At 31.0% G+C, this 14223-nt stretch overlaps 2 protein-coding genes across 3 annotated transcripts; both read right to left on the bottom strand.

Moving 5' to 3' along the window:
• Positions 1–1032: 1032 nt before the first annotated feature.
• LOC122590948 (F-box protein At1g10780-like) lies at positions 1033–3066 on the bottom strand. The gene is made up of 3 exons (XM_043763122.1): positions 2303–3066; positions 1572–1852; positions 1033–1419 (listed from the first exon to the last, which is right to left on the bottom strand). Exons 1-3 carry the CDS (start codon positions 3042–3044, stop codon positions 1177–1179), a joined length of 1266 nt encoding a protein of 421 aa, XP_043619057.1. The 5' UTR covers positions 3045–3066; the 3' UTR covers positions 1033–1176.
• Positions 3067–4798: 1732 nt separating this feature from the next.
• On the bottom strand, positions 4799–7846 carry LOC122591212 (protein CELLULOSE SYNTHASE INTERACTIVE 1-like). Of its 2 annotated transcripts, none has more exons than XM_043763438.1 (2): positions 7807–7846; positions 4799–6644 (listed from the first exon to the last, which is right to left on the bottom strand). In XM_043763438.1, exon 2 carries the CDS (start codon positions 6582–6584, stop codon positions 4944–4946), a length of 1641 nt encoding a protein of 546 aa, XP_043619373.1. In that variant the 5' UTR covers positions 6585–6644; positions 7807–7846; the 3' UTR covers positions 4799–4943. The 2 variants fall into 2 exon arrangements, with proteins under 2 accessions (XP_043619373.1, XP_043619372.1); XM_043763437.1 differs by lacking the exon at positions 7807–7846 and adding an exon at positions 7044–7081.
• Between the last annotated feature and the right edge of the window lie 6377 nt (positions 7847–14223).

Here is a 14223-nt window from a genome sequence, read left to right as displayed (position 1 = left end):
AACCGATATTTAATTTGGGTATTGATTATGTTTCTATCTAAACCAATGGGATTTGTTAATAACAAATCAGTACAAGAAAATGATTTGTTATCCATAAATGAGCAGTTTCTCAAAGGCATTAAATACAAAGCTCTATAAGGAAACTGCCTAACAACATACATGTGCTTGAGACCAGCGACCATTTATTTGACATAAACTAAAGCATATGTTCCATTTCTTATGTATTTTTTGAACCATGAGTTCTTTGTTAGACGGTACCACAAGCGGACATCGAACCGACGCTCCACATGTTATACTCGTTACTTCCTCCTAGGGAGATACACATGTAGATTTTCAAGTCCTCCTTTTCACGTTATGAATACGATTAAAAAAAAAAAAGAGAGAGAGAGTATATTAAGGTGAAGTTAACACATATTTTCTGTAAACATTTAAGAAACTTGGTAAGTTGGTATACTAGGAAGTATTTGTGCTAGCGCAAAAGCTTATTCATAAAATGCTAACCATTTAGAAAAAACTGCATCTCTTGGTCTTTTATAAGAGAATAAGGTAATGAAAGGGGATAATAAATTGTTTGAATGAACAAGAGTAACAAGGAGCCAAAACATATATTGTTGGGATTTAAAGAATTGAATTAGGCAAGGAGCCAAAAAAAAAAATATATATCTATATATTGTTTGGGCCCTACGGAATTGTATTAGCCAGCTCATATAATCAAATGTAAAACTTAACTTTTTGTATGAATCATCAATAAAAATTAATTTAGATACTCCAATGCAAACAATGTACTATCTCGATTGTATTTTTTATTTTGTAAAGAAATTTATAAGTTATTATAATCATAAGTCGTAACTCATACAAATATAGTAGTATAGCACATCTAATACATTAATCACCTGCATCGTTCAAAATGGACAAAAAGTGATAGCACCTATTTACCTCTTAGACCCGTAAAGCATACAAGCCAACCCACCCAAAATACGACGTGCAGACTCATCTTCTAGTACAGAATGACACTAGTAAGTCGTGACCAAATAGCAGATGAAATTGAATATGATTATGTCAAAAATCATACAAGAAGTTGATCAAAGTTCTAAAGTCCACAAAAAAATGATAACATCCAATAATGCAATGAATTGAACAAATTTAAAATAAAAAAAACATGGATTTTTGATCTTATTATTCTATTGAGATTAGCCTGTGATTCATGAATCTAAATCTGCATATCTCCTCAAAAAAATCATCAGCACTGCTATGACCACTTCTCATCTGGAGAATCCTGATCTTCATCTTCTTTAACTTCGCCCCATACTTCACCAACGCCTCGAGTGTGCTCATTTTCTGCTCAGCGTTCAATGGTGATCTCACCGTGATCACAACTTCTTCAAGGCACGGAATCACAAAACTCGGGTCTACTTCTACCTGAAGAAGATATAATAATAAGTCAAATATCAAGCTTTAGGCTTGAAATAGTTGTATGATAATCTGTTGTACAAAATATAATGCAGAACATAGTGTTTGGATGTGTCTAAGTTGTAATAAAAAGATAATTTATGACGTTATAAGAGCTTTACATTCTTCAGACTGTTCTTCTGGCATAGAGCAGCAAACATTGCACCATGAATGTCGAAAGATTTGAGCATGGGGTGAGTTTTGAAGAAGTCAACAAAATCGATTTCTGGAAAAGGAAGAAGAGTTTCAAAGTCTCCAGTGAATTCAATTTTCATATAAAGATGTTTCACTTCGGTTGCAAGTTGAAGCATCTTGCTAATTGCATCCCAACACCATTGAACACCTCTGATAGACAATGATTCAAGTGCCATGAGCTTACCAAAATCCACCATGTATATTCTCCCTGCAAGTTAATTAGCAAATAAGTTCCACAAAATCATATCTCTATATGTTGACATAATATGAATGAGAATGAAGGGGTGTTGGAAAATATTATTCTGAAGTAATTATTGGAACATAAACCCAAAAAAAGTCATCTGTATCTTGCCATAAGAGGAGAATGAAGGGAAAATTAGATGGGCTCTATTTGAGTCACTATGGCAACTTGAAAAATTAACACAAAATGATCATTCATTTCACGAAAATTGTACATTATCTCAGTAATTAGTTTCCTAAAGAAACTTCTAACCCGTGTTTCCAAACTTGGTTATCTTGTCTAAATAATTCGCTAGAACGAACTAAATCACTTTTAATATTGCGACTTTAGTTTGAACACATCCAAACACCAACTACTCACAAAACTAATGATGACAAACTTACCTCAAGATTGTAATAAAATTCCAGAAATATTTACCTGCATTGTTTGCAATGGATAGATTCTTTAGGCAACTTGTCTCACGAACTTTAATCCAACTACACCCTTGAATCTCAAGATACCCGATCTTTGGAGCTCTAAGTGTAAGCAAGCAACTCCCTAGACCATAAAAATCTAATTTACAATGCTCAAGCTCGAGAAGCTCAATCCAAATATTCCTCAAACCCTCGCATCCAAGAAGTACCAGTTGGGCAAGGTTAGGAGTTGACCGAAGAGCCTCAGTCAACACTGAATCCTCAAGTTTTGCTCCTACAATTTCAAGATTCCTTAGTTTTTGAAACACGCCCCACTTTGGTGTACTCACCATTAACACACCCCAAAGTCTTAATGACTCCAAGTTTCTAGCAGCTTGAATGCATTCAAGTTTAGAAAGGCTGTCATTAGATGAGCTTTGGTCAACAAGATTATCCATACGTAGTTCAAGATTTTTCAATGAAGATCCCGTATGCAATAGCCATGAAGCCAGCCCTATGCTTGTAAACGGGCAGTAAACTACAAGCTCCTGAAGTCGATAAGTTGCTGAGATTATCTTCATTATAACGACGTTGGGAGTTTGACCATGTGCAAGATGGTCAAAAATGCCACGAGGGAAGTAGAGGCTCTTAATGTATGGCATTGAGTCTTTCCATCTCTTTGACACACAATTGCAAGATGCCACATCTTTGGCATTGTTCAAGTTTGATAAAATGTATTGGACAACAGCTTCTGGTAATGAGTCCATTTTCTCTTAAAAAAACTTACAAAGTTGACATCTAGTTAGTTCCTATTTGAACACTATTCATAATCCAATGAACAGAACAACAAAATGCATAAAGTATATTGTAGCAAACTTAGAATTTATATTAAAAAGGTTAGAGTCCAACAGTTAGACACAAAGGGGAATTGATACAAAATTAAAACATATACCTCAAATTGACCGGCTATTTTAGAGATGCTCAAAGTCCTCTCGAAGCTATTGTTTCTGTAAGAACAATCACAAGGTTATTGGTAAGTTTGTTGACTTTGTTCTATATCATAATGAGCTTGTTTTGTATCAGCATTGCTCTGAATTTGAACATTTTTGAATTTGTTGTTTGAACAAAAGCAATTAGAAAGGTTTCTTATAGGATTTGAGAATGCCCACCAAAGATTACATCTTTTAACCTCTATATCGCTCCCAATAAGTACCAGAAATTTGAAAAGTGCCTAGCTAGATTTGCTAACAGAAAGAATTTCAAAGAAATGTCGGATTCTGAAATTTTCATCTTTTAGATCCTATCTCTTCCAAATTAAAGCATGAAAAATGGTGAAATACACACAAAAGGTCTAATCTTTTACTGTAAAACACAAATACATATCCCAAAATAGAAGCCATAGACAACCCACTTAGATTTCATGTTTCTTACATTATTTGGCAAAAGAAGCCCACCAAAGATTCAAACTTTAAAACACCCTTTTGTAAGATAAACTATAATCAAAAATATATTTAACCAAAAAACTGAGCAACATGTAATCTACGAAATACAATCTTTAACTATGCAATGCGCTTAAAATAAGCTTTAAAAATCAAATGAAGAACAATGCTAGCAAGAATATTCAAATTGATAAAAGCTAAGATTATGTTAAAACAAAAAAAGTTTAAAACTTTTACCAGCCATGAAGAACAGAATGATGAAACTTGAACTTGGGGTGTAAAATACCAAAATGTAAATGGAGCTGAAAGAGTTGCATTCAAATTTTGAAAACCAGAAGATCCACTTTATTCATTAAGATGTGTAGAGTACCAGAGCTAAGGAGGCTAAAAACAACACAGTGTACAAGTTTTCTTACATAATGTGCAAGATATTGTTGACTTAGGTTTCTGGTTATATGGTTTATGGATGTGAAGAAAGTAGTCATTTTAAATATACATGTGAAAAATTGCAAGCACTGAAAGACCCTTCTTTTTTAGTAAATTGTCACTTACTTAGTCACTGGCAGTCCTGATTAATCTATGATTAGCATAATTTATCTTGTTAGTTTACTCCATTATTTTAAACAACGGCAATAATCTTTAATACATGTATGTAAGATTGTAAGGTATGAAAAACAAATATAAATCGTTAGAAAATTTGTGTATGATCATTTTATTTATGAAGAAAAATTTTTAAGTTATGCATAAAAAAATTTAAGAAACAAAAGTGGTGATCTAAATTTCTAAACACCTTGTTATTCTTCAAGCAGTTAGAGGATGTCAAATAGGCACATTCAATTTATTTTTATTTTTTTTGATGCACAGTCATTAGATTCAAGATAAAGAAACAACAATGTTAAAAATAGTACTCGTAAAAGATTCATCACTGGGATATGAGCTAGTAAGTCATTAATATTTTATTGATAGAAAAAAAAAAAAGTTCAACAAAGGGCCTATAAATCTATAACCAGGTGAGATGAAATCATGAAAAAATAATATATTAATCTGAATGTTACGATGTTCAATCATATATGTACAAGGGATAAGCAAATAAAAAGTACTCCTTAATAACAAGTTATTATTATTCCTTTTTCTTTTCAGAAACTTATGAATACATCCCAACAAAAGTTGATACATTCATTCATACATATGGGGGACGATCATACAAGATAATGAAACAATTTAAACCTATTTTTTCCCAAACAAGATTCTCAATCTCCCCCTTTCCAATTTCTCAAGCAACTTGGCAGAACCCAGTATCTCGGATTCAGTAAGTTTCTTGAGGTACCCGATTGCCCCGTAGGAAACCATCAGTTTCCTACATCGTTTGCTTGACGATAGCAAACCCAAGCAACTAACCGCATACTTTTTAGCTGTGTTTTGTGGACTAGGCTCGAGCAACTGAACCAAACTTGGGACGCTCTTGTCGTCCCTTTTTACTTGTCGACGGTTTTGTTGAAGTGTCATTAGGCTCGCGACAGCTTGAGCTGCAACCTCTCGAACCCCATTTGATTTAGCTTCAAGTAAACTTATTAGTAATGGAATACACCCGCTTTCACCCACGAGCCTTTTCACCTCCACCGTGTTGCATATACGACATATGGATGATGTGGCAGCCTTTTGGGCCCCAAGTGATCCGGATTTTAGTACATGGACGATTCTCGGGAGTAGTCCTAGTGAAAACAAGACTTCCACCGAGACCAACCCAACCAAATTGCGTAGGGCTGCGACTGCAGGTTCTTGAGGTAACGGGCCATCAAGATAAGCCAATAGACTGCGAACCCCGCCTTCAGCTATGACGGCCCGTTTAAGCTCATCATTAACTGAGGTGAGATTTCGCAAGCATTCAGCTGCATACTCTTTCGATCCTAACAAAATCCCACTATCAAGTACATTAATCATAATTTTTACAATGCCTTCTTCTACCAAGGTTTGGCGGAGTTCAGGAATAACCGACAAGTTTTTTAAAGTACAAGCAGCTGAAGCTTGAGAAACCGAATCACCGTGTGCACATATGTCGATTAAGGGGGGAACTCCACCGTGTCCCACTATCGACCGCGCGGTTTCTTCTGCCATAGACAACCTTTGTAGGGCAATGGTAGATTTCTCTTTGCCTACGGAACTTCCAGACTCAAGCAGCCTAATTAGAGGTGGAAGAACACCTTCTGAAACTAGCCAACTTTCACAGCCACCTGATTCCGCCAACGAGCAGATTAAAGTAACAGTCTTTTCTCGGATTCTTGGAGAGGTTGCAGTAAGGAGCTGTACCAAAGCCCCAATATTGCTACGTCCCACGATAGACAAAACCGTCTTTTCATCTTCTTTCATCACATCAACTAGACTGTCAAGAGCTTTATGCTTAGCTTCTAAATGACCAATCTGCAACCTAGCAAGTAATTCCCGAATATCACTGTTCCGATGACTTGTGCCTTCAAGATCTGATGACATAGTAACCTCACCAAGAACCCCGGTTTTTATCAAAAGCCCACAATCTCTTAAATTCAAATCGAGTTTCCCTGATAACGCGTCAAGATTGCTTTGCATTTGAAGCTTCCCATCATACTTTCCCTTTGAACAAATTTCTGCCAGCTCAATTGATTCTTTCAATGTCTTGGAAACTGCTTCTAATTGCTCGTTGCATAACGTGTTCTTTGAGAAGCATGGATGACTTGATAGATCTGACAAACGAGACGGGATTTGCTCTAATCGACTAATGATCATTTTCCACCTTCCTGGAAATTCTTTGACTTCATGTGCCTTCTCCAAAGCCACTGGAACAAGATCTTTTGCATATCCAAGCCACTCTTCAGCTAACTTTAAGTCAGTCATTTTACTTATTCTTCTTAACACTGTAGTCTTTCGTTAACTGCAAATTCGAACAAGCCTAACCTGCAAAAATTCCAAAACCCAATATTCTTAGCCTGTTTTATACTGAAATGACCTATAGAACCAAGAACTCAAATTTAAATCTTTTAAGTTTGAAGAAACCAACATCAAATAATTCAATTTTGATTCTTGAAGCTTTAAGAAGCCAATATGTCTAAGTTAAGTGATCTGTTATGAAATTGAGAATTGAAAATATCACAACCTTTTTATACAAAAATCAAAGATAAGTTGGCAATGCCCAACTTTAAATTATCAAATGATTAAATAAATTACTAAAATAAATAAAGAAAAAGAAACCAAGACATAAACAATTCAAGAATCATGCATGATCATATATAATTAAGTTACTTTAAATAAGGAAGACAAAGCAATCACAATGAAAATGCAAAACCCCACATGTACCTAATGACCATCAAGTACTACATACAAATTATACACACACACACACACACATATATATATATATACAAAAATGTTTATCCACAGTTCTTTTCTATTTATTTTCACTTAGTTGTAGTGTAAAGATGATGAAAGTGAAAGGAAGAACTTTCCTAGGCCAAGAAATAGCCGCCCATTTAAGGCTATCATCAAGAAAGTTATCATTTTTTGAGTATGAAAATGACATGTTTCATGTATGCCTTCTTCTTTTTGTGAGTAAACTTAAAAGGCCAGTGATGTCTAGAAAAGTACCACAAACTTATCCTAATCTTAAAGTGTAGTTCAATTACATAAAGTCCAAACCAAACTTTTTTCAGTCTTTGTAGTCATGTTTTTTTTAGCTTTTGGCATTAACAAAACATCATAGTTTATTTTTTAATTTCGAACTCTAAACTTGAAAAATATACACTATATTGCAAAAATATTTCAAAATTTGAAAATTCAAAAAGTTGGAAATGTTAGAAGTAAATTATTCAAAAATAAAGAAATTTATGCAAGACTTTGCTTTAAAGTGAGGACTTGAGAGGTCTTCGTCTACCTTCACTACAATCCAAGTATTTTACAAAATTGAAATGTCACCAAACTATCCATCAATTTATACATTAGCTAATTCTTTTATAAGTTTATGGGGCCATAAGTATAATTTCTTTAATAACCATGTCTAGTAAGCAGACCCACAAAATGAAAATGAAATTCCAAGGCAATAAATACAAGATGAATTCCATACCTGAATGTGACTGGTTTCTTGCAATCATTTGATATGCTCAACATTCATTCAAAGGTATTGCTTCTGTAGTAATAAGCACAAATGATCAATGACTTACGTCCAAATTGTGTGCGATTTTTAACTCGGATGAGAAACTAAAGGTTAAACTAAAACAAAAATATTACATACTACGTGGCAAAAGTAAAGAGGGTTCTTGTAGAAAAAGAACTTCAAGCATAAACCTTTGACAAAGATTCTCATTAAACTCACATTCACTCAAAAAAAGATTTGATCTTTATATGAAAAACAAGACTTTCTCAATGAAGAAAGCACAATCTAAAGATTCAACAAGTAATGTCTAAGAAATTTCTGAAATACCTACAAAGGATTAAACTTTAGCTCTTTTTGGAAACCGAGTAATGTACAAGTTTTTATACAATGTATTTTTCAAGTATCTAGTTATTACTTTGGATTTCAAATTTGTTGCTTTGTACAAAAGCAATACCAGGTTAAAGCTTCAAAAACAAATTTTCCCACTTCACATATAGTACAATCAAACATTAAACAATTAACTTGCAATAAATTACAGCAATAGCCAATTAGCCACTAACAATTTGAAATTTGAAACATAAACTTCCAGATTTAGAAAGCACAAAAATGGGCTTAAGAGTAGATTATTTGACAATTTGACATATGCCCACCATGGATGTGACCTTAATAACAAATTTAACCAAAACTATATCTGAAAATATAATTAAAAACAAATTTTAGAAATACACATTAAAGGTTTGACGTTTCAAACATTATTTAGTTAACTTGTGATTAATAGTATCAAAAATTTTGTCTTCAAAAGTAAAAACCAAATTTTCTCAAGTTAAAGTAAGTGTCAAATCTCAGAAGGACATAAACTGTTGACATTGAGAAATAGTGAAATACCCACAAAAGATTTGATCATAAATCATCATTTCAATAGAAAAGCATACATCTTGTTGAAATTTAAGAACACCCACCAAAGATTTGACCATAAAAATACTAACTTTGACCAGGAAATGCTAAACAAGTACAGTAAAAAACTCAACGGTCAAATAAGAACAATAAATTTAAAGAATATTGAAATAATTAACCTAAATTTATGTAAAAAGGCTAAAATTAAGAGATTTACCACGCATGAAGAAGATGAATCTTGAAAGTGGAAGAGAAAGGCAATTTTATACATTCAAAAATAAAAATTGCTCCTGTGTTTATTCTGCTTCGAATTTCTCTCTATTGTCAGAACTTACAAGCTCCAAGATTTTCACTTTATGAAACAACTGTTGCAGAATATTCAGACCTCAGAAAACTAAATCCAATAAATGTACAAGTTTTGATGAAGATTGTACAAGTTGTTCATAAATGATTGTTTTGACTTTAATGGTTGTATATATGGAGAAAGTAATTTTCTTTAAAATATTATTACCATATAAGTGAAAGATGGAAGACATCCTTGCATTTTATAAACTATTACTATTAGTCCTTATATTTCATTTTTTTGCATTGTAGACCTACAGTTTACATTTGAAGAATCCAAATTCCAAAATTTGATACACATGCAATTAGAAAAGTCATTACTAAAACGACATAATGTCAGTTTTTGTAGACAATGAAGGGTTTAAAACGGTCACAGGTATATTTTTATGTTAGTTAGATCGCATAATCCTAATTAAAAGATAAAGATAAAAGATAAAGCCGTTATATTTAAATAACGTCAATAGAAATAGGGCTGTAAACGGTTCGGTTTGGTTCGGTTAACTAAAGATTTCAAACCGTTTTTCGGGTTTTGGCTCGGTTCGGTTAGTTAGAAATTTCAAACCGTTAATTTCGGTTACCCGTAAAAGCCGGTTAATTGTGGTTTTATTTTCGGTTAACCATTTATTAAAGTTATGTTACTATAACGTTTAAGTTTTTAATTATAATAGTCAACTTACATTGTATTAATTAATTTTTCTATGTAAAATAGTTATTTAACTACATTAATATTTTGATTTATAAATAAATATCTAATTTTGAATAACTTTTTTGTAAAATTATATTTATGCAATGCAAGTTTATATCAAAAAGTATTATGATTTATTACTTAAAATGTCTTCGATACGATGTTACTAATATTTTTGATAAATATATTTTAAACAAAGTTAACAACTTTTTATTAACAAAAGTGTGTATATATATATATATATATATATATAACAAAATTACTTAGAATATCCAAAACTAATCATAGATTGCGAAATAAACTTAATAAAATTGTTAATATTTGAGGCAAAAAATTAGTTAAATAGATATGTAAATGATGTATTCATGTAATACATATATATGTATATATACATATATATGGTTATATGTAGACATATATCAAAATTCGGTCCGGTTCGGTTAACCGCGTGTAATGAATATTGAAAACCGTAACCGAACCGTTACACATCGTTTTTTTTGTTTTTGGTTTTTTCGGGTTTCAGATCACGCCGTTCAAACCGGTTTTTCGGTTCACTTCTTACACCCCTAACAGAAACCCATTAAAATGTTTATTTCAGATGTAGCATGTTAATAAGCAACTTCGTAGACTTTCTACATCTGTGTCACAACCACGATGCTTTATAAACAAACAATGAGGTAGATTATGTCGATCATGTTTTTGGTTCTTTTTTCAAATAATGTGTTTTTATTTTTGATTCTACTAAAATTATGTGGTACTATCAACCATTGAATGAGAATCGATCAAACATTGGTCATTTACTCATTTTACATCAAGCAAATTAATATAAAATGACATAATCTCAACAACAATCTCCTGTCATCCGCAAATTTTTATAAAAATAAAAAAATCAATATATTTATTGAAGGGTATGGAGTGGTAGTAGTCGCTTGATGATGTTTTTTCTATAAAAACTTTTCAGGACCTATCTGAGCAACTTGTAGTTACTTTAGTGTGTGTATAGTAGTTGTTGATTAGTTTTGTGTTTAAAATGATCGTACGGTATATAATGATTGACGGACAGCAGATCAGACCGTTGAATTGATTGAATTTTCAAAATTTACTTGACGGTCTCACATCAACAGACTGGTCTGCATGGGACCAACTTTGAAATGATGAAGTCATTATTTAAATTTGAACAAAAGATATGTCTAATAATAAAACCTCATAACCATACTTTTTGTATCCCAATTAAAAAATGTGGGCCCCATGTCTATAATGGTATATATGATAGAGTAAAAAGCAGCCCTCTGTTATTAATAATCTGGTCGGGTTACCAAAATAATGGTCGGGATACCAGACGCCTAATAAAATGGTAATATGTGAAAAAATTAAAATACAAGGAGTTAAAATTTAGATTAATTTTTAAACATATAAGTTAAGTAGCTTAATCATTTTTTCTTGAATAATAATAACAAGAATTGATTTACAACTCTACAAGAGTACAAGCCAATGAGGCAATGAAGCCATGATTCGTATAAAAGTATCACAATAAAATATTATGAGTATTTAATTATAATTATACACTCCGTTATAAAAATATAAAAATTGTTTTAGCAAAATAAACCAAAACTTGTAATGACTTTATCGTTTTTTAGAGAAACTCGATAGAGTCAATTCATTCTTACGATATCATTATATGGCTGTATTATTAAGGGAGTGATATTTATACAAGTTTTAGTCATTTACAATAAAGATATAAAATTTAGGGTTATTTACATAAATGGTACATGGACTATCTGTCATATTACTGGTTTCATACCTAAAACTTTAAAATTACTCTCGTCATACCCAAACTTATCAATTCTTCACTCGGACGATACCTGAACCTGACGGGCGTCAGTTTGGCGTTAATTTGGGGTTTGACTACCGTAAATTTTAAACTATAGGTAGGTAATTAGTAATATGGTGCATTGTCTAGGTACCATTTATATAATTAACCATTATTATTATTATTATTATTATTATTATTATTATTATTATTATTATTATTATTATTATTATTATTATTATTATTATTATTATTATGGTGGTGGTGGTGGTTGTTGTTGTTGTTTTAATTACATAAAGTGTTATTTAGGAATAAATAATTTTAAAAAGTTTGTTGATACATGTTGTGAATATCTACTTTTTTACTTATTAAAAGAATTCTTTAATTTTATATAAAATTTATTTTATTAAAAATTATTAATATATCAAATTATAGATCCATGATGATTTTAATTGTGTATTTTCATATTTATTTATTTTTAGCAATAAATTCGAGTTTTATAAAAAAACATACTATTATTTATAAAATTTATTTTCTAATAAAATAATATTTTATTTTATAAAAGATCATTTTTAGTACAAAGTTTTTACTTTTAAAGGGGTAAACCAGAAAAAATATCTTAATTTCTTGTATTGCAATAATACATGTACAACTACCATGTAATTAAGGTTTGAATTAGCTCAAATCGAATTTAATTAACTCCATGTGGTGGTATCCATTCAAGACTTCAAGTACATTTATCAATGCTTTACATGAAATTAAATATTTACAATAATTTTTTTTTATAAAAATAAAGTATTCTTTTATAAAATAAAAGTAAATAATAATAATAATAATAATGATAATAATAATAATAATAATGGTTAATTACATAAATAGTAGTTGGACTATGCATATATTATTGATTACCTACCTATAATTTAAAATTTTTGGTAGTCATACCCCAAATTAACGGTCAAACTGACGCCCGTCAGGTTCAGGTATCGTCCGAGTGGGGAATTGATAAGTTGGGGTATGATGAGAGTAATTTTAAAGTTTTAGGTATGAAACCTGTAATATGGTGGATAATCCAGGTACCATTTCAGTAAAAAAAAACCTTAAAATTTATTACACTGTGTACAACTGTAACATGCAGTAATTGTTGTAGATGGCTAAAACTTGTTGTATAAATATCACTTTCTGTATCACTAATTTGAAGTTTATTTAACTATTTTACCTTACTTTGCAACCTTGTTTTTTTTAGGGGATTGACATTGCCGCATTGAATTTTGTTTTTAGAGAAACTCGATAGAGTCAATTCATACTTCATTTTCACATCTTTCTCACTTATTTATACCAACCATTTTATGAGAAAAAAGCTTAACAAAAAAAGTGTTGGTAAAATCTAAGAAATACGAAAGGACAAAAACTAACCTTTACCACACACTTTGCCATGTGGTAAACTTTATCACACTTCTTTTATCTCGCCGCGAAATATAGTGTAGGTGACAGTATTCTTATAAGGCAAACTCCCATACCACCCTCATGATTCATTTGATGCCGACACCTTTATAGTTTATGGGGGATATTAACTTAAAAAAAAAATAATAAATGTGATTAATTGAATTGGTACATTTACAAAAATGCTTAAATATTTGATATTATATATGACCGATTAGAGGTTTTGAATTATAATAATTAAGAGAAAAATAATGAGTATAAATCATATGTCAATATCATATCATAGAAAGATATATGAAATCTAATAAACTTGCAGGAGGTTTATATATGTTTTTAGGTAACAATGAAAAAAAAAAGTAGTGCGGATGTGGGATAATGTTTTAAATACTGATATGTATCGGCTGGTATTATCAGTATCGGAGGATATTCTAGTACTTTAAGCCCGGTATTTTCTTACCGGTCGGTATTTTTGGTATCGCCGTTCCGGTATTTTTATTTTTTCTTTTGAATTTTTTAAAAATTGTTATTTTGATATATTAATGTTATTTTTTGTTATTTGTGAACTTTAAAACTTATATTTTGTTATGAAATATCTATTTTGCATTATTTTTGAGTACATTATAATTGTACTTTGACTATTTTCGTTAATTTGTAACAAGTTTTGTAAGATTTTTATCAATAGATTAAAATGGTCGTATCGGCTGGTATTTCCGGTAATACCGATAATACTGGAAAATGTTTCCACACCGGTATGACTAAGATACCGTTTTTTAAAACATTGATGTTGGATTATTGTAACTCAGTCAACATTCAAATTAGCATGGTTAGATATGCAACATGTCTTAGGCCTTGTTTTTTTTTTACTTAATAAACTTAATAATTAAAACTTAATCATTCAGTCAGATTTTGTGTTTATTTTGACTTAATAAACAAAATTAATCGTCAATTACTTAGGTTTTACTTAATATATATAGACACTATTATGCATTCACCCAATTAATACATTCAACACTTGATAAATAAAAGAAAACGCAACTGTATAACACAATTAAAAACACTTTTTTTATACAAATAATATGCTGGTATGGATTTGATAAATAATTTTATGATAAAACGTACAACTATTTAATTTATTTACAATTAGCCAAGATTAACCCTTTGTTTAACAAAATCCTTAATTTTCAAATTATCAAAAACGTGGACCAGTGCCTAGTGT

Source organism: Erigeron canadensis, chromosome 3 (genome assembly GCF_010389155.1).
Source record: "Erigeron canadensis isolate Cc75 chromosome 3, C_canadensis_v1, whole genome shotgun sequence".
Lineage (NCBI taxonomy): Eukaryota > Viridiplantae > Streptophyta > Magnoliopsida > Asterales > Asteraceae > Erigeron > Erigeron canadensis.
This window is presented reverse-complemented; position numbering and strand designations above follow the sequence as displayed.